Source organism: Wallemia ichthyophaga, assembly GCF_000400465.1.
Source record: "Wallemia ichthyophaga EXF-994 unplaced genomic scaffold scaffold14, whole genome shotgun sequence".
Classification (NCBI taxonomy): Eukaryota; Fungi; Basidiomycota; class Wallemiomycetes; order Wallemiales; family Wallemiaceae; genus Wallemia; species Wallemia ichthyophaga.
The window spans coordinates 85,883-112,385 of record NW_008806287.1 but is presented as its reverse complement, the minus strand read 5'-3'; the positions used below and the strand labels follow the sequence as shown (position 1 = coordinate 112,385).

At 41.6% G+C, this 26,503-nt stretch overlaps 14 protein-coding genes across 14 annotated transcripts; 4 read left to right on the top strand and 10 right to left on the bottom strand.

Annotated features, from left to right (window-relative positions):
- Positions 1 to 39: 39 nt before the first annotated feature.
- J056_001219 (HEAT repeat-containing protein 5B) lies at positions 40 to 6,065 on the bottom strand (the record flags this gene model as incomplete). Its single annotated transcript, XM_009270942.1, has 6 exons — positions 40 to 836; positions 888 to 1,781; positions 1,828 to 3,637; positions 3,690 to 5,582; positions 5,635 to 5,697; positions 5,751 to 6,065. 6 exons carry the CDS (start codon positions 6,063 to 6,065, stop codon positions 40 to 42), a joined length of 5,772 nt encoding a protein of 1,923 aa, XP_009269217.1.
- Positions 6,066 to 6,167: 102 nt separating this feature from the next.
- On the bottom strand, positions 6,168 to 7,204 carry J056_001218 (Actin-related protein 2/3 complex subunit 2; the record flags this gene model as incomplete). Its single annotated transcript, XM_009270941.1, has 3 exons — positions 6,168 to 6,397; positions 6,447 to 7,146; positions 7,190 to 7,204. The coding sequence occupies 3 exons, from the start codon at positions 7,202 to 7,204 to the stop codon at positions 6,168 to 6,170; spliced, it is 945 nt and encodes a 314-aa protein (XP_009269216.1).
- Positions 7,205 to 9,214: 2,010 nt separating this feature from the next.
- On the bottom strand, positions 9,215 to 10,692 carry J056_001217 (putative formate dehydrogenase; the record flags this gene model as incomplete). The annotated part of the gene is made up of 9 exons (XM_009270940.1): positions 9,215 to 9,254; positions 9,302 to 9,431; positions 9,481 to 9,618; positions 9,661 to 9,719; positions 9,766 to 9,935; positions 9,985 to 10,053; positions 10,101 to 10,156; positions 10,205 to 10,259; positions 10,306 to 10,692. The coding sequence occupies 9 exons, from the start codon at positions 10,690 to 10,692 to the stop codon at positions 9,215 to 9,217; spliced, it is 1,104 nt and encodes a 367-aa protein (XP_009269215.1).
- A 422-nt stretch (positions 10,693 to 11,114) lies between these two features.
- Positions 11,115 to 13,665, bottom strand: J056_001216 (uncharacterized protein; the record flags this gene model as incomplete). The annotated part of the gene is made up of 12 exons (XM_009270939.1): positions 11,115 to 11,234; positions 11,280 to 11,327; positions 11,373 to 11,440; positions 11,494 to 11,617; positions 11,666 to 11,760; positions 11,811 to 12,094; positions 12,141 to 12,805; positions 12,855 to 12,901; positions 12,947 to 12,952; positions 13,001 to 13,218; positions 13,272 to 13,351; positions 13,450 to 13,665. 12 exons carry the CDS (start codon positions 13,663 to 13,665, stop codon positions 11,115 to 11,117), a joined length of 1,971 nt encoding a protein of 656 aa, XP_009269214.1.
- A 137-nt stretch (positions 13,666 to 13,802) lies between these two features.
- Positions 13,803 to 15,751, bottom strand: J056_001215 (uncharacterized protein; the record flags this gene model as incomplete). The annotated part of the gene is made up of 2 exons (XM_009270938.1): positions 13,803 to 14,993; positions 15,047 to 15,751. 2 exons carry the CDS (start codon positions 15,749 to 15,751, stop codon positions 13,803 to 13,805), a joined length of 1,896 nt encoding a protein of 631 aa, XP_009269213.1.
- A 519-nt stretch (positions 15,752 to 16,270) lies between these two features.
- Positions 16,271 to 17,281, top strand: J056_001214 (Chitin synthase export chaperone; the record flags this gene model as incomplete). Its single annotated transcript, XM_009270937.1, has 1 exon — positions 16,271 to 17,281. One exon carries the CDS (start codon positions 16,271 to 16,273, stop codon positions 17,279 to 17,281), a length of 1,011 nt encoding a protein of 336 aa, XP_009269212.1.
- Positions 17,282 to 17,420: 139 nt separating this feature from the next.
- On the bottom strand, positions 17,421 to 19,988 carry J056_001213 (uncharacterized protein; the record flags this gene model as incomplete). The annotated part of the gene is made up of 5 exons (XM_009270936.1): positions 17,421 to 17,680; positions 17,731 to 17,899; positions 17,955 to 18,119; positions 18,168 to 18,325; positions 18,374 to 19,988. 5 exons carry the CDS (start codon positions 19,986 to 19,988, stop codon positions 17,421 to 17,423), a joined length of 2,367 nt encoding a protein of 788 aa, XP_009269211.1.
- A 92-nt stretch (positions 19,989 to 20,080) lies between these two features.
- J056_001212 (uncharacterized protein) lies at positions 20,081 to 20,440 on the bottom strand (the record flags this gene model as incomplete). Its single annotated transcript, XM_009270935.1, has 2 exons — positions 20,081 to 20,217; positions 20,263 to 20,440. The coding sequence occupies 2 exons, from the start codon at positions 20,438 to 20,440 to the stop codon at positions 20,081 to 20,083; spliced, it is 315 nt and encodes a 104-aa protein (XP_009269210.1).
- A 93-nt stretch (positions 20,441 to 20,533) lies between these two features.
- J056_001211 (putative quinone oxidoreductase) lies at positions 20,534 to 21,532 on the bottom strand (the record flags this gene model as incomplete). The annotated part of the gene is made up of 1 exon (XM_009270934.1): positions 20,534 to 21,532. One exon carries the CDS (start codon positions 21,530 to 21,532, stop codon positions 20,534 to 20,536), a length of 999 nt encoding a protein of 332 aa, XP_009269209.1.
- A 54-nt stretch (positions 21,533 to 21,586) lies between these two features.
- J056_001210 (NADH dehydrogenase 1 alpha subcomplex subunit 5) lies at positions 21,587 to 22,191 on the bottom strand (the record flags this gene model as incomplete). The annotated part of the gene is made up of 3 exons (XM_009270933.1): positions 21,587 to 21,671; positions 21,726 to 22,002; positions 22,053 to 22,191. 3 exons carry the CDS (start codon positions 22,189 to 22,191, stop codon positions 21,587 to 21,589), a joined length of 501 nt encoding a protein of 166 aa, XP_009269208.1.
- A 50-nt stretch (positions 22,192 to 22,241) lies between these two features.
- Positions 22,242 to 23,479, bottom strand: J056_001209 (Histidinol-phosphate aminotransferase; the record flags this gene model as incomplete). The annotated part of the gene is made up of 2 exons (XM_009270932.1): positions 22,242 to 23,271; positions 23,319 to 23,479. The coding sequence occupies 2 exons, from the start codon at positions 23,477 to 23,479 to the stop codon at positions 22,242 to 22,244; spliced, it is 1,191 nt and encodes a 396-aa protein (XP_009269207.1).
- A 30-nt stretch (positions 23,480 to 23,509) lies between these two features.
- J056_001208 (putative cytosolic iron-sulfur protein assembly protein 1) lies at positions 23,510 to 24,523 on the top strand (the record flags this gene model as incomplete). Its single annotated transcript, XM_009270931.1, has 2 exons — positions 23,510 to 23,906; positions 23,961 to 24,523. 2 exons carry the CDS (start codon positions 23,510 to 23,512, stop codon positions 24,521 to 24,523), a joined length of 960 nt encoding a protein of 319 aa, XP_009269206.1.
- Positions 24,524 to 24,599: 76 nt separating this feature from the next.
- On the top strand, positions 24,600 to 26,090 carry J056_001207 (Cystathionine gamma-lyase; the record flags this gene model as incomplete). Its single annotated transcript, XM_009270930.1, has 6 exons — positions 24,600 to 24,650; positions 24,697 to 24,786; positions 24,835 to 25,134; positions 25,188 to 25,385; positions 25,433 to 25,562; positions 25,609 to 26,090. 6 exons carry the CDS (start codon positions 24,600 to 24,602, stop codon positions 26,088 to 26,090), a joined length of 1,251 nt encoding a protein of 416 aa, XP_009269205.1.
- A 62-nt stretch (positions 26,091 to 26,152) lies between these two features.
- Positions 26,153 to 26,482, top strand: J056_001206 (uncharacterized protein; the record flags this gene model as incomplete). The annotated part of the gene is made up of 2 exons (XM_009270929.1): positions 26,153 to 26,303; positions 26,355 to 26,482. 2 exons carry the CDS (start codon positions 26,153 to 26,155, stop codon positions 26,480 to 26,482), a joined length of 279 nt encoding a protein of 92 aa, XP_009269204.1.
- Between the last annotated feature and the right edge of the window lie 21 nt (positions 26,483 to 26,503).

Here is a 26,503-nt window from a genome sequence, read left to right as displayed (position 1 = left end):
GTGCTTAAAGACCAAATACATCTTTTACATTTTATTAGATCATTGTGAAAACGCTTTTAACGATATCGATGGCTGTGATACACCATTCGTCTTCTTGCCAGCCTGTGACCCGCTTTGCTTCAATACAGCTTCACGCATTGCACCTTCTAACAAGGCTCTACTTTCTGCATCTATCCACGATGTGGCTGTTTTGAAAGACAGCGCATTAGCACTAGCCATATCTAACAAGCAATTTGCAGCTGCTTCTTTGCATACTTCACTCTTCAAACTACCAAGACAACTGGGAATTAGGTAACCGTATAATTGAGCTCTTTGACTGTCTAATATCTGACTTCTAACCACCACACTATAAAATGCAAGTACTTGATTTGTTGTTTCATTCATATCCTCGCTTTTCTTGACTAGATTCTTGACAAGATGAACTACTATGTAATGGTTGGTTTTTGTGGTCTTTGCGTCAAACAATTTGTTGAAGTTACCCAACAAAGCATTGGTAAGTCCCTCTTCCGTACTATCAGCCATAAACAAGTATTCGATGAGAATTTCACTGAAATGCTCGGCGACCTCCTTTGATACTCCAATGCAATCAGGTGTAGCCGTAATAACAGACATCGCCGCTAATATATTGTACCTCCTCTTAGCCAATATTGCTGAGCCTTCTCGGGTTTTGATCTCATCAACCGTCTGCAACGTAAACGACAAGAAACCGTGCAAGGTCTTCTTCATAACGAGAAGATTATCGCCTTTGAATTCTTCTGATAGTTCTAGTACGTTTTTGGTCAATGGTGACAAGACTGCGGCTATGTGAATAGTTCCATCTTCACGTCTCAAAAGTTCTAAAACATCCCTAGTTAGCGCTTAGCCTAAAAATCTAATACCCAACTCACCAGCATACTTGTGAAGTAAAACAGCATACAGTTCAACCCTTGTAGTAGCAGCCAATGTCTTGCTAACATCTAAGTAAGCTAAAAACGATGATCTAGCAATGTAAGCCTTGTACTCCATACTGCAATTGATCAATTTTGAGTCGTCATCGAGACATCCATTTAACACAGAGTAAATTAACTGCAAGCATCTTGTTATCTTCGAATTTCTGGGTAAGCTCTTGCCAAATTGAGAATCGGGACTGGAGGGTATTTCTATGTTGTCGACGAGTTTAGTTCCGTAATGGTTACAAATACCTCCCAGCAAGTCAAGTGCTTTACCTCGTATCTGAGAAGGTGATGCAGTTGCTAATCGCCAGATTAATTCCAGTGCTTCATCAAATATACCCTCAGTCAGTATCCAATTCTCAGACTTTGGATGTTTGACGAGCATTGATATAGTGTTAAGAGCGATTGAAGATTTGTGGATATCGTCTGAGTTCATTACCAAATTTGAAAAGGCTAGGCCATAAATGATTTGAAATTGAACTGTTGCATCTCTTCTACCATCCAAACTGACATACTTTTCTATTAAATCAGTCTTTGTGTCGAGAGACATGACTAAAGCATTCAGAATTTTGATCCAGTCGTGCTCGTAGTAGGGCAGTAGAATTTGTTGAGCTAATATGTCATCGTTAAATACGCCTTCACTCATTTCTGCATACTGTTGAATGGTTTGAGCCCACATGGGTAACAAATAGATCCAAAGCGGCTCGAGAACACTCTCTAAATATGATTTTGAAGAGGAAGCTATGCCTAATTCAGCCCATGCAGCGAGAGTTGAAATCTTAAGCATTTCGTTTGCAGCCAAACATAGCTTTCCGACTTCTCCGATAGGCGTAGATTGATCAGATGAGTCTATGGATTCTGTTAAAAATTGAAGTCGTCACACTGACACACTCACTCTTAAATCTATGTAATGCGCTTGTCAAAAGCTTCAATATTCTACCCATTTTTGATACCTCTTTGACGATACCACTTTTAACAAACGTAGCACAAACTTGAATGGCTGTTGCAAGAATATCAGGAGTCGAATCCGCGCTAAATGCGGGAGTAAGTGCTGCAGTAATTGGAGCCTGATGTTGTTCCAGCAAGCTAGCTTGGTCATCGTGACTATCCTTGAAGCTTGCAAAAGTTTCAATTACGTCGCGCAAAATAACCAAACCCTTTATACGGATAAGCTCGACCCTAGAAGTAGAAGCAACAAATGCGAGCTTAATCAGATCCGCCACGCGACTTTGTAAAGTTCTAGCAACGACATTTCTAATATCTCTTGAGAAGTCGGAGAGAATAAGATTATGTACGCAATCTAATGCGAATAGCTGAGTTTGCCAATTAGACAGTCTTGATTGATCCTCATCATTTGCAGCGCCTAAGGCTTGGACTTCTTCATCTTCTTCTTTATCCTTCTTAAACTCTTTGTCATTGCTGCCTTGTGAGGCTTTAGTGAAAACTTTCTGGCAAATACTTAGCCACCCTTCAGAATTTACCTCAGATGTTTGCTTCAACCAGCTGAGTAAAAGTAGCTTAAGACCATCATGACCGGGCTCTTTATCCAATAAAGCAAACAAATCTTCAACTAGTCTATCACCACCAACTAAAGATAGCTCTTTAACATACTTCTGAGTCAGCTGATACAGACCGTTCATTGAGGAGCTCTGAATGACCTTGTTTGAAGACTTTAATGCAGTTTGGAAAGTCCTTATCAGGGTGGGAATATCAGTATGATCTGGAGCAAACATAACAAAGTTCTGAAGGGACCGTAAGGCATTGCCTCTAACCAATTCATCTTTTTCCTTCATCATTTGTTTGACTAAGAGGAAAAGCAAATCTCTAACATCGTTCATTTCATTAATTTCCGGACCTAAAATACCAATAAGATCATTCAGAATATTGCAAAGTACTTTGTATAGTGAGTATTCTGATCGAAGGTTTGTACTTGAGACAGTTTGGCCGCCCTCAGGCTCATGTGACTCCCAGTTATGTATACTGGCTAGTAGGCCAAGAGTTCGTGCGACATAAGGACTGAAAGCTGATCCTGCAGCTTCTATGATGTTTGAAAAAGCTTCCAAAGAGTAGTAATGGACTTCTGGATGAGAATCAGATGCAAGTGATGTCAAAATTTCACAAATTGAATTTAACAGAGGACCGGCAGCTAAACTACCAACTTGTTTATATATCTCACTTAAAGTGATAGCACTACCTGATCTTATAGATGGAGATCTGTTGTTTACGATAAGATCCAAGTAAAATCTTGATTGCGTCGTCATGAAGCTTCTGTCAGCTGTTAATGCGATGAGCCTTCCTAAAGATTCGGCTCCAAGACGTCGTAATGTTGCATCTTCATTAGTGATAGCATCCTCGAAAAGTTCTTGCAAGGTGTTACGTATCGGAGCTACGCTTAGTACTGTACGTAGCTTGCGTGATTTACCATTGCTTAAAAATCCGCGTATCGCAATCAATGTATTGACAATAACTGCTAATTTGCGGCCAGGATTGCGATCTAGCTTTGGATTCTTGACTGATGCTCTAATACTTTCGAACAATTTAATCATGGATGTGGAATCCACATCTGTTAAACGCAAAGCAAAAAACGTAATGGCCGCGTCAACCAATACCGTTGCTGGTGCAGGTTGTGGAGTGACTAATGTAGGATCGTTTTCAAATAAACTAAGTATATCATGCTCGTAAGCATTAGGTGAAGGCCTACGGATCTTTATAATTATTTTTAGATCGATCACTTTAAGAATAAAATGGAGCGCTTACCTCCTTCATTAGCTTTTCAGATGTCTGGTTGTTGCCTTCTGGAACATCCACATCATGGAGACTGGTCAGACCATAGCCATAGCCATCACTTACACTCCAAATAAATGCGAAGGAGCCAGCGGAGCTTGTAGTGGAGGCAATAGCAGCTTGAGCCGCCGAACCAGCGTACCTTTCAGAGTCACCAAAAGCATAAAAAGCAGCTTCGATGAAAGCAGTGAGAGTCTCTGTATTGCTATTGTTATCAAGGTAGACTGAGCATTGGTAGATACGTCTTTTGAGTAGAATGTCTCTGTCTAGAAGTCCAATGTTTGGATGAGCACACGCTCCGGTAGGAATTTGATCCTTCAATATTGCCGAATTGGTGATATTAAATGACATTGAAAAAGATAGTGTATTGTTCAGTAAGCCGACAAACTTTCTTGAAAGTTCCATTGTCAATAGCGTTGATGCATTAAATTTCAAAAAGCTTAATAAAGCAGTAAGAGCGCATTCCCTGACATGCAGCAAAAAGGTCCATTCCGTTTGAGTTTTTGGAGCATTGGTCTGCATATCAATCTTTGTCAGAGAATTTCTCCACAGTAGCATCAATTGATTGATTATCGATGTCACAAATTGTGGACCAACTGACATTAAAGAGTCAATGAGAATCCAAGCATTTTGAATGTGAATTGAAGCTTGATCAAATTCACATTCTCCGGATTTCCTGAGTAAGCCTTGAGATAGCTCAAATACTTTAAATGGTATTTCAATTGGTGTATTTAATGGTCTTTGCCTGAATAATGCTATCAAACTACCGGTTGCACATGTGTATCCAATAGATGTAAATGCTACTTCTGAAGATGCGTTTGGTGTTCTTAAATGAGATAACTTCTTTTCTAGCAAGTCAAGAAGTTTGTTTAATGATACTTCCAATCGAGTCGGGCAGAGGTAGTGGAATTGACGAAAAAGCCTTGAAACTGATATCTGCGCACTGAAAGAAGGAAGCGCGATCAACTTGAACAAAAGGTCAGGGAGGCTGTCTTGAACCTGTAATGGGACACTGCCCAGTTGATCTAACAATCCAATGCTCTCTTCAACAACGACAACTAAAGATTGGTCTGAGTACCTAGCTTGAAGTGTGTCTCCCTTTGTGTACTTGGATAAAAAGGTGTCTATCAACACATTGAGTGCAAGGCCTTGACCTTGCTCGCTTAGTAGAGTTTTACCAATATGCTCCCTCAGAAGTATGTTGAGAGAAGATCTAACGGTAAGTATGTCACAAGGTTTAACCATATTGGACTCCATTACACTGTAAATTAGATGTGTAATGATAGTTTGGTAATTGGATTCGATCCACTTTGAGCCCATAGATGAGAACAGAGAGGCGTAAATTTCTATAATAATGTTTTTAATTTTCCTAGATCCTTTGTTGAAGTGGCTGGATGGAATGCTTAGCATATTATCAATAGCCATCAAACCAATGACAGGAGCTTCGTTGGTGTCTTTAACGTCATCATCTTGGTCTTTGTCCTTGGTTTTATCCCTCTTAATCGTCTTTGTTGATAAGATCTTGGATTGCTGAGGCTGATGCTTAATTTTGAACTGAGTAGAAGCCAGCAACTGAGCAGCGAGTGCGGTATGATGCTGTCTCGTTTGCTGGTCGACAATATCCGCTGTCTTAATACATATGCTCACAATTTGCTCAATATCGGTGGTGCTTGATAAATGTTGGGTGAAGGTGCTGAGATTGGATATACATTTAGTTGAAACGCGTTGAAGTGGATATACTTTGTCAGTAATAAGGTTTTTGAGTTGCTTAATGAGGTCTTTTACTTGGTTTTCGGTGATTATACTTGACGAGGTCTCTATGATCTTTGTGATAACGATACCAGCGTGAAATCTCAGGTGACTGGACTGTTGAGGTGATTGATCAGTCATTGAGTGCCTCGCTATTCAATTTACTCACAAGATTTGAATTTCTGAGATACTTGAAGGAAATGTCGTAAAGATCGGCACAAGTTGAAGAGAACTTGGGGAGATCAATTAGCAATAAGAAATAAGAAATAATCAAAGCTCACGAACCTTTCCAGGGTTATGTTGTATCACTTGACCTAAAACAAAGAGTGTCGACGATCTGGCTTTGTCACTTATGGAGCTACTCGGCAATTTAGACACGAGCTCGCTGACAATGTGATTGAGCGCTGATTGATCAGATGATAGAACAAGCTTTGAAATGAGATTCCTAATCAGACGTCCTGTTGGGTATTCTTGCTGGGGATTGATGAGAAGATCGACGAGCTCGTCCTTATCGACAGAATTCCCAGACGCGTTATTTAGATATTTTATCAAGTAAATGTTCCCATAGCTTGATTTTACTTTGTCTTTATCCAGCGCCATGGTCGATGTACAACAAGTGGCATGATTTGGATAGCAGGACCACACGTTGAAATAACTTTGGAATAAGGAAATATGAAATTATACTACATATGATTAGATATCTTAACGTGACCTGAAGGTACGTCCGGTAATTGTTTTGCGCTCAGATTCGCTCTTATCGAGTTTGGCTCTGTTGAGAATTTTCAAAAAGTCAGCGACTCTTGTACGCATTCTAGAGTGCATGTAAGCTTTTGAGCATTTGATGTGATAGTGGAGGTAGTTTCTAAAGAGTTGTATACGACTTATCGTTGATGCAGCGACGTGTTGATTGGAGAAATGACGCGGGAAGAGGACTAAATGGTGAATTAAGTAAAATTCTCTCAAACTGCAAACTAAACTCACCAAACGTTACGTAGCCGACGTCGTCAGATTTAATCAAGTTTGGCAAGTGACGTATTTCAAGGGGAGGTTCCCTCGTTGAGTAAAGAACTTGAGGAGCTGTTTGAATCGATGGTAACTTCCTAGCGTCGACAAACTCCTGCAAAAATACTCTGCCAAAGATTTTGTCTGTCTCTTCTTGGAATACGGTGGAGAAGATGACGGTGACCCTATCGATACCGGCTTGAATGTATATAGCCTCCTGATTTCTGTAATGTATTTCGAGTAAAGGACCCTGAGGAGCTGGTGAGCCATCCGTTGGAACTTGCATGCCCTCGAGTTGCTTCTGAGTTTGAAATGCTTGTAAGAATGGAGCGCTCATTGCGTTTCTTTTGAGGAGGGAGAGGTTGTTGATGAAACCATCACGCTGCTCTGGATCTGAAGGAATTTGATTTAAATCGATTTGAATCGAAACGTCGTATCCAGCCTCTAAACCTTTAGCCAGACTGCTGCCGTAGTGCTGCAAAAGTACATCATACGCCCCAAATGATTCCAATTCTGACCAGCAAGCCAGGGAAATGGATAAGATGAGCTCAGTCTTTACTTTGTTATTTGGTGTGAATACGTGGTATCTAACGCCGTCAAAGTCGACGAATGTCTGATCCACAGATGTTGGCTTGATAAGCTTCTCATTGAAGATTTTCTTAATAATTACGTTCTCTGGCTGTTTTGCTGTTAGTTTAATTCCCTAATAGTTATTTACCCACCTCTAAAAGTATCATGGTATCAACGTGTTGACCGTCAGGACGAAAGAGACGTGTCAGGTGCGTAGTGATACACGTTAAACTGCTACAAGCGTGGAATTCATTTTAAAATTCAAATTATATTATGCCTTGTGTTAGCTACCCAATGCCCAACAGCGCTCGCAGACAGACATGGTCACACGTAATAGCGAGGACCGTTCGATAAAGAAAGCATGCATGCATTTTCAAAAACACTAGCAAATGCCGACGTCTTCTGGAGGGCGGAGACTAGCGGAGCTGGTGAATAATAACAGGGACGTGAGGAGATGTTCGAGTTTATATTCTGCTTTACATATACAGCGCATTACTGGAAAATATTTAAACTTCCACTTTATTTCCATGGCGTCCTCCAGGACGAAGTTGATATATATCCTAGTCGAGAATAGCATGTTCAATGACGTGTTCGTCTTAGCACTGCAACAACTTTAAATTAAACAATATTGAAATCATTCTTTAGCAATTAAATTTTCAGAGAAAGTGAAAGCGGGTTAAAAGCTGATAACGTGGTGATGTGCTCTGAACAAGTCCAGTTCAATATGGTATGTTTCACGAAGCGTAATTTTGTAGCTTAAAGTACATATTCCTTTTTTAATGACTTCAAAGATTATAACACAACCTTAACCGCCTCCACACTCCCATTATATGAAATCTCGATATACACTGATCGGAAGCCAAAACCCGATTTCAGAGTTGCGCTAACCCCAAATTTTCTCTGCCTAGTTTCTTCTTCGAAGTGTGATATGATACGGAACGGCGATGATTTTCTCCTGGTGACAACATTGAGTCCTGTAGACGCCATGCGTCGTAAAACGGGTTTCGTGTTCATTGGACTCAATTCTTTAGAGATTTCAATCGAGGTACCGCTCAGCTACAATAATTTTAATCTAGTGACAAATTCCGTATGATCATTCTTATCTATGCTATAGAGGGCTGTAGAGCATTTCGGACCATTGCTCCCGATCAGCGTGCAGGGCGCAATTGGAGCACTAGGGATCTAGAAAAGGCAGAATCATGTTCACTTCAGTCAGGGCTACCAATATGCTCTTTTATTTAAAGATCATTAAAAGTGGTTAATCACCATCTGAAATGAGACAGATGGCAGAGAAAAAATCTAACTTAGTGAATATTGAGTAGAGAGCTGAGATGGAAATGTATTATGGGTGCTGGAGATTCTATGAAGACGATACTTTTGCTATATTGCAATTTCAGTATATGTTATGCATGCATTCGTCTTCTCACTTACTTGGTTAATGCAGGGTCCATTGAGCAGAATTAAATACAACCGAACATCTCATACTGCTGTAAATGTCTGTCAGTACTAAAGCCACTATTCAAATAGCCCTTTCATCCTACAAACACATCTTGATGTCATCAGATATGGAGAGACGAGTACAGAATTGAGTGCTTGTGGGTTGCGACGGGACGAATGACTTATATATATATATATATATTTGTATCGATGTCTTTTAATTATTCATTAGACTGTAACTTTATGATTGAGCGGAAGTAAAACAAAGATCGAGAATGGAAAAATGAATGAATAAAATGAAAAGCAGAAGAAGCCTAAACGGCCGCAAAGATAGATAAGATGATTGGGATACCAATATGCGCGGTTGATATGTGCAACTTCTGTGATCAGATCAACGCTATATTTATGGCAAAGACAATCATTCTGCACAATTCTCAGAGCGAGAATATTCTCCAGCCTTATCAACACATTTACTATTTACTCGGTACTTTATTGCATCACTATGAAGCATCTCAACCTAGTTATAGGGTTCGCTCTTCCAGAGTAAATAGACAGGGAACTAAATGTTTGACGGAAGCTTGAGTGTTAAGGATACCCCAGCCTAGCGACAGAACCTTGAGGCTACTCTTCTTTATCGCCAAGCTAATTAGGCAAGACATTGCGCCAACTTCCAGAATTGGAATAAGATCAATCTAATTATCTTATATTCATAATCATACAAATAGTCATTTCTTATACTCCTAACGCTTACCGTAAGCCTTTGAAGCGTACTGACCGTCACTAAGGCTATGTCAGCAAAGTTAATTTGAAAATAGTGTATAACCCACGTAACGATCAAGTTGGCTGGATTCTGCTCCTTCTTGTTGAAGTAGTTGTCGAGGATTTCCTTGACACCGTTAGCGTATCTTTCTTGAGAGTCCAATGATGTTCCAGAGATGTGTGCAGTCATGGCATTTCCTGTGTTTTGTTAGAATGCTTAAAGAACATGGCATTAGAAAGCACGCACCTCCACCCATTGTGTTAAAAGCAGAACGCAATGGGTGATCAGCAGGTGCCGGTTGGGTGTCCCAAACGTCACCACCATATCCATTGATGTGACCAGAAGCCATAGCGCGCTTGACAGCTGCGGCATCGCAGATAGCACCTGAATAATGTCAGATGAATATAGATGGAAACCAAGAATTACCTCTGGCAGTGTTGATCAACCAAGAACCAGGCTTCATAGATTTAATAGTGTCATCGTTACTATTGTAGCGTTAGATCGGTCTTAGCAGTAATTCTTCCAACTAACATCAAGTGGTGAGTGCCTTCGTGTAATGGTGCGTTGACAGTAACAATATCACATTGGCTGAGGAAGTCCTTCAAATCATCGACGCGACGAACGCCAACAGCATCAGCAGCATCTTTTGGCAAGGCCTGGTAATCAAAGTAAAGGAGCTCCTTGCAGTCGAAAGGCTTCAGCTGTGAATGTGTCAGCTTAGTGAGATTGTAAGCAAGATTTTCAACTAACTCTTTGGAGAACTCTGTAACCAATTCTTCCTGCACCGATAGTTCCAACTACCTTGCCCTCTAAGTCATACTAACGATTGAATTAACACTGTATGTCATCAAGTGCTGATAACTCACAGAGTTACGTGCGACTTGAGCGACGTCCCACTCGCCTCTCATGATTTGTTCATGGGCTACATAATTTGTTAAGTCTTTGCTTGATAACTAGTGAAGCTGCTTACCTGGAACGAAGTTTCTGACCAAGTTGAGAATAGTCATGAGAACGTGTTCAGCGACCTGCAGCTGATGAGTCAAATGCACACAGATTGAACCATGTACTCACAGCAACAACATTGCTACCGGTGACCTCAGCGACGGTGATTTTCCGCTCGTTTGCTGCATTCAAGTCGATGTGGTCAGAACCGACACCAGCAGTGATTGCAATCTTAAGCTTGTCAGCCTTGTTCATGACATCCCTAGTGAGGTAGGCTGGATGGAATGGCGTGGTGATAACGCAGGTCGCGTCCTTGATGTGCTTTTGGAATTCCGAGTTTGGACCTTCCTTGTCATCGGTGACTATGTACTCGTGGCCTTGAGACTCGAGCCAGTCCTTAATACCGAGCTTGTTCTCGATAGTACCCAATAACTTTGGTTGTTCTTTGGCGTACTTGCCTGCTGTGTAGAGTACAGCGAGGATCTTTTCTTTATTGGCGACTGCAGTTGGGTTCATTGTATCTTGTGGATGTTCTTGTTTAAAAGACCTTTGTCTATATTTAAAGTCGTGAGACTGCGAATCGAAATCTTACCGAAAATGTCCTCCAAAACCCCGATATCAAAGGCGTTTTTCTATAGGACCGAAGCAGAGGCATTAAAGTGTCGGCATGATCAGAACCAGCAGCGTGCATCAAATCACACGTAAACATTCTCAAAATCATGTGAATTTTAATATGTGATCTCCGTATCATCTGATTACGCAATCAGAATCTTTCGCACGTAAGAATTATTTGATTTGAATTTCAGTCAATTTAAGTTTACATGTGTTTCTTTTCTTCGAAGCTACTTGCAAGCTATGTCTAGCGTCTTTAGTGCACTCGGACATGGCCAAAGTCACAATCTACTCAGTCGTGAGAATAGCCAATGCGTAACCCACAACTACTTACGAGTATCCAACAACAGCTTGAGAGCGTTACGGGCTCTGACTCTTGTGATATCCTCTTCCCGCTGTGGCAGTAAAGCACTGACAGAAGGCTTATCAGAGCTTTGGAATGGATACTAATTGGGGATAAGATTTGAGACATTGATTAGCTCATCACTTACTGGCATCAGCTTGTGCAGCCACTCATAGGCAACCAAAGTAACACCAAACTAAATGAATGTCAAGGTCGCCTTTTTGTAAACCGCTACACTTACCTGTGGACTGCTTCTCAAAACTCTAGCAGGGCCACCCTTGAACAAAGCTTTTGGTCCCTCTTCCCTTACTAACAAAAAGTCTAAGAAACTAGGCCATGTGAATACAAAGCAAAATACTCACGGATGCTTGTGAAAGCATGGCCAACATTTCTGTAGCTTGTTTGGCCTTGCTTAGCTTCAGCCTGGAGACGAGTCTTGATCACGTCTGCTGGGGTAGTGAAATAAGCAGCAGGCATACCGGCAATCTAAGACATGATTAGTTTTTTTGTTGCACGGAAAAGTCCAAATCCTACCGCTGCCGATAGCAGGGTTTCGCCGAAGCCAAGCTTCTTACCGTGCACACCTTCCTTGAAAAAGTCCTTCTTCAAATGCGCATAAGAGGTGAAGTCTGGTTGAGAGAATTAGCAAGAGAAAAAGTAGAATAAGCAATCAACGCACAAACCATTGAAAATGGAACATCTCTGAGCAAACAGGCCGTGGCGCCTTTGTAGAGACCAAGCAAACCTAGCTGACGGATGATATGGAATGCACCCCTGGGCTGAGCTTCACCAATTCTAACAGCTTCACCTTGAATTTGCAATCTGATCTTGACAATCTCGAGTGGATTGGTAAAAAAGACTTGCGAACCACCAGCAGCACCACCAGCAACAATCTCCCAGGGAAGACTGATGGAACCATTATCTCTATTTTGTGCAAGGTGACGCACTGCGTCATTTACGGTTCTGAAATACTTTAGCGAAACTTGATTGTGATAAGCATGCAACTCACAACTTGATGGCCTTCTCTGGGGCGACACCAACAAGTTGTGGTAACAAGCCTCTATAAAACCCAGTAAAGCCTTCATTTTTGAAAACCTTCTTTACACAATCAATACTGTTGGCATACATCATTTCACCAACAACTGCAGCTCTCTGGTTTTGCATTCTCGTCTTGACTAAATCTATTGGATATACGACAGTAGCGCCAGTAGCACCTGCTAAACCACCGAGAGCAAAGTTGTAAATACCTATTAAGGTTTCGTGGAGTGCTGATTTTGGTGGTTGAGATGGAGCAAGTGCCTCAATAGGGGTCCAGTTTGGATCAAATAGGGAATCAAAATCTGCTTTGGATAATCTAACGTCCGGTTCTGGTGTACCTGCTCTACCAACAGCCCCTGGAGAAGCTAGATGCCAAGCGAAAGCAACCTCCATTGGTGAAAAGCTTCCATAACGAGTGTTACGCTGTGCAGTTGCTAAGAAATCTGAAGGAGAGATTCTTCCATCGGATGCTTGAGATGTAGCAATGTCGACGACATGCTCTATGGCGTCCATATCGTGAAGAACATTGTAGAAGGCTCTAACGTCAGCGTAAGAGATCCTTTGGTCTGCAGTGATATGACATAGAGAGGGTAATCGATCTAGAACTGAACCTGAGAGCTTATGAGAGGCTACCTCCTTTTAAGTGACGTAAGACAGGTGGAAAGGGATGAAAAGTGCTACATACTAGTATAATTTTTTGGAAGTCTTCCGGTCTAATCCAGCCATCATTATCTAATAATGATTTGAGCATATTAAATAGAAGTTAAGGGAGCCAACCTTTATCTTGAAGACAGTATAAGCAATTTCATTATATAGTTGATAAAAACTCACCAAAGTAGTGAAAAGCCTGTCTGATTCTTTCACCTTGTAAGCCTTTCATCATCTGAGTAAATTCATGATAAGGCAAAACATGTTCGTTGGATTCTGACAATTTTCCGAGATAAAGCCTCAACCAATCGCACTCAAAGTCGAAGGGAATAGCCTTCTCACCGAGGTATTGGCTGAAAACATTTCTAAAGTCACTAAAGGAGACGGAACCTTTGTTGCGTCTACGCCGAGTGTTAGTCTTGAGGATGAGTCATGTGAATCTGTGCACGCGTACCTATCGAAATATTGAAAAGCAACCTGGAAAGGAGCATCTGGCTGCTTCAACAAGTTTTCAAACGCAATAAAGTCATCAGCCTGAAGTAATTTTAGCGGTCATTCGTGCCTTGTGCTGCATGGTGCCCCGCGATTTAACGAGAGGAAGGAAAAGCAGCTTATATATCAAGGGAACTCACGGATATAAGGCCTCTTTTTGATTTATCTGCAACATCAAAGAAGACGTTATATTGCTCTCTTGATATTCTGGCGTGACCTTTACCGGAACGAGGAGCGACAGCATCGAGAAATGCTGCTTTATCGAGATATTTAACGCCATCTTTGGATACATTGGCGTAGCTTTCAAAATTACTACGCCATTTTTGCTGCTCTTGGTGGTTTATCGAGATCGTCATGGTCGTCGGCTAGAAAGATGTATGATTTAATCCTGCCTATCTTTGGCGAGTGTAAAATTAATAAGAAGGCAACAGGATTACAACAAGAAAATTAAAAATGGGATTTCTAAAGGAGTGTTTTGAGACAATTGTCTTGATTATTTCAGAGTGGAAAAGTCAAGTGGTGTAAGTTGAGATCTTGCAGCATTATACGCACCATTATCATCATCAGAAGAATCATCGTTTTCTTCTCTGTTTGATTTTAAACTCCTCTGAGATGATATGGAGTGCGGTGGAGCAGGTGATTGAGCCCAACTAACATTTTTGGGCAACATATGATCAGATCTACTCGATCTATTACTATCCTTGCGTATAGGAGCAAGACTTTGATTATTTAAAGATGAAATTGGGGAACTATGTACTGATGAAGGTAAATGCTCCGGCTGTTTACCTTTAGATTTCTTTGTGACTTTTATACCGTTTGTACCGTTTGTATGAGAGGACGGATTGAAATCCTGATCAAGATTATCACCCTCGACGATACTCATAAGATTTGGATGTACGACTACTTTACGGTTACGTGGAGTAGTACTGTTAGCTGGTTTGCGATGATTAGTACCATTAGAAGTAAGATTCTTAGATGTAGGCTTTGTAGTAAGTGAATTGCTATTAATTTGTGGGGAGGATGTAAGTGTGGAATACTTTGAAGGCTTTTTAGTCTTCTTAGTTCCATGGGCATTTAATGGTAAGCTAGCGGCAGATGAAGGTCTCTCAGGTAAAGAAGAGGGACGTTGACTATCACCAAGACTGTTAGATCTGGAGTGACGACGAGAAGATTGTTTAATTTTCCTTTGAGTTTGATTTGCAGACGTAGCAGAAGATTGGCGAGAGATATTTTCAGCAATTGCTGCTTGTGGATTTTTATTGGTGACAGTAACGAATTTACTGCCGTCATCATCATCACTAGAATCGCCTCTTTCTAAAGAATTAATGTTTGAGGTAGTTCTAGTTTGCCAGCCATTAGATTGTTTAGGTTGAGAAGGAGGAGAATCAGGGTCAAGATTTGAAGTTTTGCTTCCCCAAGCAACATTAAAAAGGTTCTTTTTAGAAGGTTTTGAGAGTTTCTCAGCTTTTTCCGCTTTGTCAGGTTTCTCAGCTTTGTCTTGTTTATCTTGTTTAACTTGGTTGAGGTGATTAGAGTGTTTCTTACTACCAACTCCAAACAACCTTCTTAAAAAGCCAGCAGGTTTTTGTTGAGATTGTTTGGATTGATTTGGTGGTGGTGGGAATAAAGGTTGTCTTTGAGGTTGAGGGGAAGGTTTGGGGGAAGGGGATTGAATGGAAGAAACCTGAATTGGATATGTTAGGGGAAAAGCAAATTGAAAAAGATGGAATAACTAACGCTAAATTGTTCAGTGAACATGGAAGGCTTTTGTTGGTGAGAATCACTTAAATATCTAGATTTAACAATGGAGTTGCGTCTAGATTCAACGTTAATTTGAGAAGCAGATTGAGAAGGGCTCAAGGAGTCAATAGAAGTATTATCAAGTAAATTTGCTGAGGTAGGAACAGAATTAAAGTGATCTAAGCCTTGATTTGCTAGTTTGGTAAAATTTTCACCTAACTCAGATAAAGCAGACAGCTTTAACTGAATAGTGGAGTTAATGATACGTTGCCTACTTGCCATTAAATCGAGTTCAAGTTCAGTTAAATGAAATTGACAAGCTCTCAACTCATTTTGAGCTTCATTGAGTTTATCGGGGGATGTAGAGTTATTTTGATTAGACTTTTTCGAGCTAGCCTTTATAACTTGGGAGATGAGTAATTGCCTATCTTTATCAACTTGATAATAGTGATTCTCTTGATCGATGAGCTGATCAATGGATTGTCTACATTTGAATAAAGTGTTTGTGTAGTTTGAGTTGCAATTGTTGATTTCTTGGAAAATATTCCCAACAAAGTTTATTGATCCACTGTCGTCAATAGATCCCAACGCCAACAAGGCAGAGGCAGAAATATTACCAAATTGAGTACAATTTATCAAGCTATTCTCATATTCTTTGTCAGATTTCTGTAGATTTTTGAGCAAACTTTTGCTCTTTTTCATAACAATTTTAGGGAGATGGCTGTGGTGTTGATGGTGCTGTTGGGTGATGACGATATTGAAATTAACTCGGCGTAATGGAATATATTCTCACAAGTAAAATTAAAATTAAAATTATTTAAATTTAAAATCATTTTAATGTTGCTTGTTTACTTGAGAAATGTATGGGTTTTGAGGTGAAGACTTGTGTGGCTCTGTTGAAACGGCTGCGTCTTGGATCTTTGAAACGCCGTAGTAAACGACAGCGCTGCCTGCAATAAATGGAGCGAGTGGTTTGAGTACCTGTGTGCTTTATAAGCCATGAGCTATTTTATTGTGCTACTTTACTCACAGGCGTTGGGTACTTTCTAAGTCCAAAGAACACTTCAATTTTACTTGTAAATTTATTTTACTTGAATTTATACGATTAACTTACTTTTTTATAGTCGTGGTTGTCGATATTCAACTGTCTGTCCACCGCCAATTCAATTACCAAATTACCTTGAAAATTACAAGGCTCTCACTTTTATTCTTTTTCCCCCAATGTCCCTTCAACACACTAAACAATTCGGTAGCTGGGAATTCCTTTGCAGCCATTCTCCCTCATTAGCCCCTTGCAACCTCTTCTTCAATCAAATACAATCACTAAACTCTTCTGATACCATCCTCTACAATTCCACTTCTTTCTCTCTCGTTTCAAACAACCTTCAGTCCGCAGGCGTTGGCGTACGTCCCACCTGCTTTATTCGTAGAGCTGGCCATGAAGGCGGCCTCGGTAATATCGCTCAAATCGTTGCAACCGCGTTATGCTTTGTTTTCTCCCTCATCCTCTTTGCTGCTGCTAAACGTCGTATCGCTGCCGTTGGTAGAGTTGAATTCGCTACTTTACTCGGCTTATGGGCTCTGATCGACGTCTTTTCCTTACTTACTACGGGCAGCTTTTTACAACAAGGTTCTGATTATATTGTCTGGTTAACTTCCATCCAAATGGGTCTAAGAAGCGCTTGGTTTTGGTCTCTGATTGTTAATGGCCTAAACAGCACTCAACTTATAGAAGACGGTACCCCTCCTTCTATCCTCTCCTTATGGGTAGGCGGTATCGCTTTCTTCGTCGGAACTGGCTACATTGCTGTTGATACTGCTTTCAATTGGAGTGGCAATCTTCCCCCCTCAAATCCGCCTGAATATCTCCTCAGCAATGGCCTCTTTGTCTTACTCCTCCTCTGGCCAATGATTGCTGTCTTTATCTACTCTCTCCTCATGACTTATGTCATTTTCTTTCTCCTCAAAGAATCCATTCCTGCTTTCTGGTTCTCCTTATCTCTACTCTCTTTCATGTTATCTCAAGCTGCTCTCTTCGCTCTAGGACATACTATATGTGATGGTACGAATAGTCGTATTGATGGTGCTTTCGTTGCAACTCTCCTTGAAGCTATTAGTCTCGGTTTATTGTTCGCTGGCTGGCGAAGTATTACTGAAGATAGCTGGTATGGTTATGATGGTCCTCAAGTTCCTGTATACCCAAAGCAAGAACCTCTCTCAAATTTCAAATGAAGAGTGATGGACATATCTCAGCACTTCACTCCTATACCAGTTAATCTCTTATCCTTGTTTCATATATCACCCCTTCTTGTTTCATATATCAAATGCTTGTAATTAATTATTGATTTTCTCAATCAACTTTAATATTTATTTACATTACTTTCTTTAGCTTATCTGACTCTTTTTCAATCTTGTTGACTGTTGATTGAGCTGCGTATATCTGTTTGAGGAGATATTCTGCGCGTAATTGAGTAGCTGAAGGTGATCTAAATGATGTGAAGAATGTCCCGTCATCTAAACCTATATTCTTCAAATCTAACAGCTCTGTTTCCCACTTTCTAATCTGTCCCTCCTTATATTCCCTCTTTAGTTTGTTTGAAGTTACATCTAAAAGCGCTTTGTATGGTAAGTCTGAAGAGGTGTCGTTAGCTATACATCATATATCACTTTCCACAATTCACCATTAACTAACTGCTTAAAAGCAGTACGATAAATTGGCTTCCCAGAGACAATATCAGCTGGTCTGCCATTCTTATGAACAATTGTAATTAAATCATGCTGTTCGAGTGCTTGCAATGATCCTTCGTTTCCTGTGAAAGGCCAGTTAATTAATGTTGACGCGTAGCTGACCTAAACGTCCTTATTAGATCATCTTTGCAAATTAAGATATTAACAATCAGCTTACCTTCTCTTCTTTTGAGAGCTCCTTTATAATTGACCATGCCTCTTCAGGTTTCCATCCATGCTCATTCTTGGCAAGAATATTTTGACGTAGCTCACTAGCACTCGTCACTACTATCTGATTGATAGCCTCTTGAATGCTCAATCCCGAGCGCACCTTGCGCACTAACTGATAAACGATTAATAGGATTATCAATCGACACCATCAACCACTCACATCTTCAAGATCTTCAACACGTCCACCAATTAACTCGATAAGCTTCTTGTCATCACTACTAAGAGTTAGATTCCTCAGTCTATTCATAACAAATTTGACAGAGTTATGCATGTCAGCATCGGATAAACTGATAGAGTTGAGTGGCTTGTTTGGTAAGGCTGTGTGAGACAATAAATTAATGTTCAATTGGTGATAACTCTACTCACCTTTGGCTAAGCGTTTGTTAGAACTGACGTTATCAGACACAAAGACAACATGAGCAACTTTCGCAAGTACTAAATTAGACGCCCAAGTGCTCAGTACGTCGAACAACACGTCACGATCTGCTCCTTTGAAGTCAAAGTTCTTGACAATAACTACTGGTATACTCTTGATCTTTTCTTTCTCTTCATCATAATTGTTCTTATTTAACCCTTCAAGTCGATTCAAAGTAAGCGATAATACTTGATCATCAATGTCATCAGTTTCTATCCCAACACCGAGTTCACTCATTATTCCATTACCGGCAATGCAATCGATTCTTCCATCGTGTGAGAAGGAGTTTGAATTCTTTCTCACCTCCTCCTCAGCAGCCTGTTTCAGACCAAGTTTCAAGTCATCATGTTGAGATTTTGATGCTGAAAACTTTAAATCCCTAGCTTTCTCCACAGCCTTAGTTGTGATTGAGAGGATTTGTTTTAGTTGATCTTCCAAAGGTGTAGCGAATCCCGCTTTTGTGCCGATCAACCCAACACTGGCGAGGTCGAGTAGATTAGAAACGCTGCTCAAGAAACCAAAGATTGGCCAGTAACCAGTCTGATCGGCGAGTTCAGTGACCAGCTGAGCGTCATTTTCGGCTCTGCACACTTGAGCACAATCGATTGAGAGTACTTGACGATCGCGCATGAGATTCTTCAAGAGGGAGCTCTTACCAGATCCACGAGCACCAGTGAGAGTAATGAAAGTCGAGGGCGACTCATTCAGCCATATATTTACCGACTCGAAAGCTTCCCTCCTCTCCTGGATATCGCTGGCGACTACACCGTCACTCGATGATTTGACAGAGTTGTCACCAAAGACGAGCCACTTCTTCTTCACTGCATCAAGACTGAACGTGCGCATCACCTTGCTCTTGATTGCATACTCCCTCACTGGATCAAAGATGACGTAACTAACTGCACCAATCAAGAAGACTAGGAGTGGTACAACGATACGGGGATGAGACATTATCCAGTCTTTGTAGAAGTGTTTAGATACTCTCGGCTGATACGTTAGCTTCAGTTTAGTGCCACTATCTGTGACAAAGCCATGTACACAGGAACGAGCTGCTGTACTAGCAGAGGTTGACTGGTATGTAAGATCAAAGCCACCACTACTGGACTCTATCTCCATAATGCGACCATATCGTCTGAATATATTGTAGAGCTCCTCCTGGGATATTTGAGGACCGTTATAATCCACTCTCAGTTGGGCTGATGGATATCGATCCATATCCTCATTAAAGGGAGAACCGATTACAGGAAACACGTTCGTATTCAATAGCGTTGTCTTCCTCAAGTTACCATTATCGATTAGTTGATTACGTATGCTTTTCGTTGATAAGCTGTTATCTTCTGATACTGTAACAAATGCTCCGCCCTCTCGCAGTCGCGATTCTATTGAATGCACGCGTATTCCATTATCGTTTAGTCTTGTTCTGAGGTAATCGATCAGGGAATGCTCCCGAAGCAACGAGTAAGCGTAACGTGGATCGAAACGACCGTATCTGATTGGGAATATAGATGATATGTAAAGCTTATTGGTCTCGCTTGCTGCAGTACTGAACAGCCTTCTCGCTCTCATCGACGAAGCAAATCGAGGAGTGTATTACAAGTATAGATAGTAAAATGTATCATTTATTAAGTTTATTCGTATCTGCGATTCAATCGAATCCCTCAGTCTTGGTCTTGGTCTTCTTCCTCCTCTTTGTGGGAATCTACAACTGCAGTACCATTGCCATGCTTGGACATGCCTTCTGACTCGTTGTTTTGAAATATAATACTACCGTTCTCATCGGGGACCAGCTCAATACCTACAGACACATCAGCTCAGACTGTAATCACAAACAATTACATACTAGATTCTCCCTCCTTCCTGCCTGGCACAATATCTAATCTGTATACTCCACTTTCCGGAAGTGAATTGTTCTCGTCTCTCAGCTTATCAAGATTAGACGTAGTGACATGACTGTCTTGGCGTCTGTTCAGTGGCACAGCACTTGCTGCAGCTGCCAATGCGATCAAAGCAAACTTCATTGTGTTTGTAGACCGCGTAAATCGCATTGCACTAAATCTTCACAAACATTCCAGTCAAGTTTTTCATTAACCTAAGTAAGCTATGTGTACAACTTAATCTGATACTTTAACGACGAGCTTTCCCGTAGTTGCACGCGATGTTATATCAGCTTGCGCCTGTTTGAGACTGTCGATATCGAAGCTGTATACACCGTGTCTGTGTATTTTGAGCACGCCTCTCTCAATGAGATCGAACAGCTCAGCAGAGTATCTATCGAGCTCTTCAGCTGTAGCAATGTAATTCATCACTGAAGGTCTGAGTAGTTTGATGTTCTTAGGTGTGAGTTGTAGAATGCTAAATGGGGGAACAGCGCCGGATGCATTACCGAAAGATACGATAGTTCCACGCCTAGCAGCGACTTGAAAAGCTAAATCAAACGTATCTTTTCCAACTCCATCAAAATTACCATCGATTCCTTCGCCGTTTGTTATCTCATTAATACGCTCTGCGACGTTTTCCTCGGTGTATAAAATAACGTGGTCTGCACCATTTGCTTTTGCAAGTTGAGCCTTCTCTGCTGTTGAAGTCGTTCCGATGACGATTGCACCCAAATACTTTGCGAGTTGAACCAATATCAAACCAACGCCACCGGCTGCTGCATGTACAAGCACTTTGTCACCTTTCTTGACGTTATGTGCCTCTTTAAGGAAGGTCCAGGCGGTGAGACCTTGCAAAAGGACCGTCGCAGCATCAAATTCTGATACGTTCTTGGTGTCTAAAGCAACAGCTTTGGATTCTTCAACCTGTGTGTACTCAGACAACGAACCATTCGAGTAGAAAGCTACAGATTGGCCTGGCTTGAAGCGAGTAACTTGTGAGCCAACGTCGACAACAGTGCCAGAACCCTCTTGACCGAGATTAAAGGGCAAGCTAACTGGGTATAAACCAGATCTGAAATAGGTGTCGATGTAGTTGATCCCCGCGTAAGACACTTTGATATTTATAGCGTGGGGACCAAGAGAATCGAGAGTGGAGTTGCTGTCAATCACAAGCTTATCTAGATTACCCGTTTCAAAGATTCTTAGTCGATTGAATGTTTCTGGGACAGGCATGGTGACTGTACCGATGACGTGTGGATAGAAATATACGTTTAAATTAAGTACAAATTATTCGTTCAAAGATTTTGAAGTATCGACGCTGAAAGGATTCTTCCATTGATCCTTTGGTGGCTGTACTTGGAGTGGCTCCCATCTGCAGCGCAATAAGCCTAAGCCAGTAATGCAGCAATAAACCAAGCAAACTCACGCTTTCCATTCAAACATCTTTGCTGCCAAACCAAGCTCGTTCTCAGCTTCAACTAAAACTTCCTCCAACTGTACAGGCGGTGTACCCAACAAATCAGAGTATTCTGAGTTGCTGTTAGCCTCCACGTCTTCTGGGCTAACGCCTTTGTCGTTCGCGCTGACCACTCTGCTCAAACGCTGCTTCGTGAGTGCCTCAACGCTATTCTTGTACACGGAAGAAGACGGGAATTGCTGTAAGAATGATAATGTACTTGAATAAGTCTCTGCGAGTGCGGATACTATCGATTATCATCAGCCTAATCCACTCCACCACTCAATTGAAACTAACACGGATCTGGGTGTACTGCCAATCCCGTTATTCTCGTTGAAGCCTTTAAACGCTGAGCTGGAGCTTCTGGCAATGACTTTGAAGCGTCAACGAGTATCTTTGGCGTATTCTTTATCAAGTTTAGTCTTGTAGCGAACATGATTGGTCAGGATCAAGTTAAAAATCAAACTGAATTATCAATTTATTCTTTTACAGTAACTTCTTGAGCTTCTCAAGCAGCTCTACACATTCTGTCTTTGTACCAATCGATATTCTCAGGCACCCTTCACATCCGATTTCTGATCCTCTATATCTCACCACAATCTTATCTGTTTCAGCCAGGTGCTTGTAGATGTACTTAGCCTTTTCATTGTCCTTTTTACCTTCATCATTCAATATTGGAAGCATAACAAAGTTGGCGTCGTTTGAGCCTATCACTCTATCTACGTTTTTGAATGAGCTCAACTCACTAATCAAGAAATCTCTGTTCTTCTTCAACTCTGCGACAAATGATTTCATATTCCCAACTCCCTTCTCGCTAAGAGCTTCCTCAGCTAGCTTGGCTGTAGGAGTTGATATGTTGTAAGGTGCTTTTGTGTTTGATAGTACTTGAATAAGCGGTGGTTGAGCAATTGCAATGCCAAGTCTGATCCCAGCCAGACCGAAGCTCTTTGAAAGTGTTTGCATCACTATCAAGTTGCTGTACTTTTCGACTAATTGCACAGCAGATGCATCATTATCACTGAAATCGATGTATGCCTCATCAACTACGATTAAACCGTTATTGTTCTCGTCTTCAAGGAGTGTGATTATGTCTTTGAGGTTGATGAGACTCCCAGTTGGATTACCTGGTGAGCAAATGAAGGTTAATTTCAGCTTATTGTCGACATCTTTCGCATAAGCATCCTGAATACGACCAACGTCAAGTTGAAATCTACCTTGGTTGACATCTAAAGGTATTTTCTCGACTTGAACATCGTTTATAACAGCGCAAACGCCATACATGCCGTAAGTTGGTGGACAAGTCAAGGCCTTATCTTGAGATGGAGTACAGCAAACACGATAAAGGAGATCAATAACCTCATCAGAACCGACGCCCAAGAAAACGTAATCGATCGAAGGCAAAGATCTAAGCCTTGTGACTGACTCCTTAATCGCTGGGTGAGAAGGTGAAGGGTATCTGTGTAATTCCTGCTCTTGATCCGCCTGAACCGTTGAGCCAAGTGAATTTTCGTTTGCGCTGCTCAAATATAAGATGCTGCTGTTGCTGCATACAACCCAACTCACTCTAGAAGGATACCTTGATCGTAATCATCGCGAGCACAGCGATATGGTTCCAAAGATAAAATATTATTCCTTATAACATTTTCTATGTTAAAGTGGCTTGGCTGGGGATAATTCTGAGGTAAAACGTCAAGATTCAAGCCACGAATTTTAGGGCTAGACATTGTGGTGTACGTCAGCGTTGAAGATATACCATGTTATCGGAAATAAAAAGATTTAAATCTCATCAAGATAAAGTTTGGTCTGTTGCGTTTAATCCTGCGACCAATTTATTAGCTTCATCGTCTGGTGATCATCAAGTACATCTTTACGCTTATCTGAACGAGTCATGGACACAAGTCGCTAGCTTGCCACAGGAGCATAAGAGGACTGTTAGAGCTTTGGCTTGGTCACCTAATGGCTCTTACCTCGCAACCGCCTCTTTTGACGCATCCGTTGGTATTTGGGAGAAAGAAGACCATGTACACGACAATTGGTCTTGCACTTCAGTCTTAGAAGGCCACGAGAGTGAATGCAAGTCTGTTGCCTTCAATAACTCGTCTACTTTGCTCGCTTCAAGCTCACGAGACAAATCAGTTTGGATTTGGGAAGGTATTTCTCTTTTCTCACGTACAAACGCTTAATTTCATCTAACAACCAGCCTAGTTACATCTGGTAATGAACCTGAGTGCGTTAGTGTTCTAATGGAGCACACTCAAGATGTTAAGCACGTCACTTTCCACCCTCACTCGGATGAACTGTTGGCAAGTGCTAGCTATGATGATACCATCAATATCTACAAGGACGATCCTTCCGATGATTGGTATGTTAGTTCACGCTTTAAGAAGCACTCTTCCACCGTCTGGGCATGCGAATGGTCACCTAGCGGTCACCACTTGGTTAGTGTTAGTGACGATTTGAGTATAATTGCTTGGAATGATGCTGGTGTACCCACCGCCATTCTAAATAACGCTCACAAGCGTTCTATATATACCATCGTCTGGCTGGATGAAAATTATATCGCTACTGGCGGTGCAGACGGAACTTTATCACTATGGAAACTTGGATATAGCGATGGCGTGATTACGAAGCTGGTTTTAGTTGAATCAATAGACAAAGCACACGGAGGTGCGGATATAAACAGCTTGGCCTACACGCCGAAAACCAAGACTCTAGCCAGCGCAGGAGACGATGGAAGTGTGAATCTGTACGACTACAAATCAGAGTAAAATGGATATTTATTGCTACTTTAAAACCAAATGACGTGATTTCTGCACTTGAACTGCAACTGAAACTGCCACTAAGATGGATAATGCCCAGACGAGCCCAAGCTTTGCCACTCGAGCTATTCACGTTGTTAGTATGCTTTGAATGTCGTTGCTCAGCTCTCAACGCTTCACAGGGTAGCACACCAGACGAATCAACTGGCGCTGTAATTCCACCAATATCTCTAAGCACCACATACGCTCAAACAGGCGTTGGAAATCACAAAGTCTGTCTGGCTATATCCACTTGCGTCCTTATCGCTCACACGTCATAGGGATTCGAGTACTCACGTTCGAACAATCCCAACAGAGAAGCATTAGAAAGACAAATCGCAGCGCTCGAGAATGGAAAGTATGGATTCGCATTTGCAAGTGGAAGTGCAGCTGCCTCAACGCTCTTGCATCTTTTAGGGCATGGCCCAAGCCACGTAATTTCAATAGACGATGTATACGGTGGTACTTCGAGATACTTCACCCACGTCGCTTCTTTGTTAGGTGTACAAACATCGTTTGTGCCACTCGAAGGCACAGTCGAGGAGGCTGTTATTGCGAGCAACTGGAAAAAGCATACTAAAGTAGGTGATAATCTCTCGGTAATTACAAGAGTCATCTGATATGATCATAATAGATGATTTGGGTTGAATCTCCGACGAATCCGACAATGAAAATTGTTAATATCCCTCATTTGGCTCGAATTGCACACTCAAGAGACGCAATTTTGGTAGTTGATAACACATTTTTATCTCCATACTACTCAAACCCCCTCGATCTCGGTGCTGATGTGGTTTTGCATTCTGTCTCAAAATACATCAACGGCCACAGCGATGTGCGTGGACAATCTTACTTACTAGTTAGTCTAACGATACCCACTAGGTTATAATGGGAGTAGTTGTGACTAAGCACCAACATTTGGCGGAGAGATTGAGGTTTTTCCAGAATGCCATCGGATCTGTACCGTCAGCTTTCGATTGCTGGTTGGCACAGCGGGGAGCAAAAACGCTGCGTACGCTAGCGCCACTTGTGGTTTTCTACGCTAACACATCTCTCAGACCTCCGAGCGGAGAGACATGGTGAAAATGCACTCAAGTTGGCCCACTACTTTGCAACAGAGGGCGTCAAAAGGGGATGGGTGAAAAGCAAGCATGACATTTTGTACCCTGGTCTCCCCTGGAACGCAAACTATGATATAATGATGGAACAAATGTCAAAGCACGTCAAAGCCAACAATGGAGATGTTTCCTTGGGAGTACCAACAGGTGGAATGCTTAGTGTCAGCTTCTCAGACAGTGTTTCTGAAGCTGGTGAAAAGATACTCGAGCGTCTCACACTTTTCTCGCTGGCTGAGTCGCTCGGTGGTGTAGAGAGCCTGGCAGAGCTGCCATCGAAAATGACACATGCAGGTATACCAAAAGCGCTCAGAGAAGAACTAGGCATCAACCAAAACCTTGTTAGGTTTAGCGTTGGCGTGGAGGACTATCAAGACCTCGAGAATGATATTCGAAGGGCTGCTGAAGATGTGTACGCAAGTTAAATGGTAAATGAATGTATACTTAAGTCTTGATTCACAATATCCCCCTCATCACACTACCACCAATGCCAGTCGCTCACATAGTACTCTGGAAGCTCAAAAACAAGGACCAAGCAACGCTCGACGTCTTCAAGCCACTGCACGCACTCAATGGCCCAACCAAGCTCTCTTTAGGCGAGCCATTGCGTCCTGAGAAGAGTGGAGTGTACAACTACGGTGAGGAATCACGCGGATGACTGTAGGAATTCTCTAATCAACTTGTTCAAGGTCTCTATTCCACCTTCGACAGCCTCGACGCGCTGAATGCATACATAGTCGATCCTGAGCACGTCAAGATAGTCGAGCAGATCAAGCCATTAGTGGAAACAGCACTTGCATACGATGTTGAGATTTAGAATAAGGAATGACTTGATCAT